This window comes from Penaeus monodon, chromosome 27 (assembly GCF_015228065.2).
Source record: "Penaeus monodon isolate SGIC_2016 chromosome 27, NSTDA_Pmon_1, whole genome shotgun sequence".
NCBI classification, from domain to species: domain Eukaryota; kingdom Metazoa; phylum Arthropoda; class Malacostraca; order Decapoda; family Penaeidae; genus Penaeus; species Penaeus monodon.
This window is the reverse complement of record NC_051412.1, coordinates 15,577,460-15,579,021: the sequence shown is the minus strand read 5'-3', so window position 1 is coordinate 15,579,021 and position 1,562 is coordinate 15,577,460. Positions and strand designations below refer to the sequence as shown.

At 35.0% G+C, this 1,562-nt stretch overlaps 1 protein-coding gene across 1 annotated transcript in view; it reads right to left on the bottom strand.

Moving 5' to 3' along the window:
- The window catches only part of LOC119590618 (histone-lysine N-methyltransferase Suv4-20-like), a 23,977-nt gene that overhangs the window by 12,915 nt on the left and 9,500 nt on the right, over window positions 1–1,562 (bottom strand). The window contains exons 2-3 of the mRNA XM_037939296.1: window positions 842–1,015; window positions 144–306 (exon numbers count right to left, since the gene is read on the bottom strand). Coding sequence (XP_037795224.1) covers window positions 144–306; window positions 842–999 — 321 coding nt within the window. The 5' untranslated portion in view covers window positions 1,000–1,015. The remainder of the gene's footprint in view (window positions 1–143; window positions 307–841; window positions 1,016–1,562) is intronic.

Here is a 1,562-nt window from a genome sequence, read left to right as displayed (position 1 = left end):
GCTTAACAAGATACCTTGTTCTATAGTTTTAACTACAACTGTGAAACTTTTTTCACTTACAAAATCAATCAAATGAAAATCAATATACAATGAGCGTAGAATAAAAGAACAAGGAGGAATTCACGACCAACGATGTTATATACCTTAAATGCAGCTTGGAGATGCTTATTCTTTGTGATGAAGAAGGTCCAGGGCATCCAGTCTCCAGACACCAGTTGTTTGAACGCCTTTTCATAGTCTTGATGCTGGATGAAGTCCTCAATTATTTGGCCAAGTTCTTCTTTGCTTCCCCTTAGTGGCCGGTACCTGCATGAAGGAGGTACTTGTTTGTATGCTAGACAAAATATACATTTTCTTGAACATAAGTACACACATTGTAATGGAACAAAGCCAGCATCTCTACTGTGAGAGCAGTCTATGGGTTAGAGGAATATCCTTTCAATGTTTGGAATACCATGTTCATCTTTTTTTAAACAATGCCACTCTTGCCAATCTATCTCCTACTCAATGTATCTTCAGTTACTTAATAGACTTTTTACCTTTCTCTGACATATTTTCTATCATACAGCATGAGAATAATTATTTTAAAAAATTACAGCATCTGTGACCAGTGACTGCATCACTGGTTTTCCAAAATGACTCATGAATTTTTTTGGCTACTTGAAAGAAAATGAAATTAAATACAATTAAGTAAAAAGAGAAAAATCTAATCAATAGTTGGAACAGGAAGGAGAAAAAAATATATATACACACAAACCTAATCTTAAGACTCAAGATCACAATCCAAAACTTAACACACAAATAACAAAGGGAAGTGGCCAATTACTTTTCAGTAACTTACCTTACATTCATCTTGTGAGTTGCAAAACCCAGGTATTGGTCAAGAACAAGAGCTGTTGCCAAGTCATCATTGTCTGAGAGCTCTTTGGGGGTCATGCCACAGCCTGTGGTTGCCATGCCCCCACCACGCATTAGCCGACCCCCTTGTGCCACCACCATCTTGATTAAGCTACCTCTGCAAAGAAAGTATATACATGTAACACAATTTCACCTGACCTTTTATATACATATAAAATATCTGGACCAATAAAATAACTTACAGAAGAATATACATAAACAGCAGGAAAAAGTAATTCTGCATCTATAACTGTAAAATTATAAAGGGAAATGTCATGGTCAAGAAAGTACTGAAAGTTGGCAGCTGTCTTTGCTATTCTCGGAATGATCCATAGGCCTTTTATACACGAACAGTCTATTATTAGAAAAACAAGAATATATTCTTTATGCAGGTAATTTCTTTGCCTCAAAAGTGCTTGCGATCAAACGGCAGTGTTTCTGATTTTTTCTGTTAAATATAAATCCCCTTCACAAAACTCCAATCAACTAAACTCTGCAAGTTGTATGACAACAATATATTATATCTAAATAGCACATAAGAGAGGGGTCACCAGTAGCACCAAAAAAGAAAAACCTTATCATGCAGCTTTTACAGTGTACAAATGTTTTTTGGCCAGTTTTCTATTTTCTAAATGAAATGATTAATATATGTATATTAATTGACA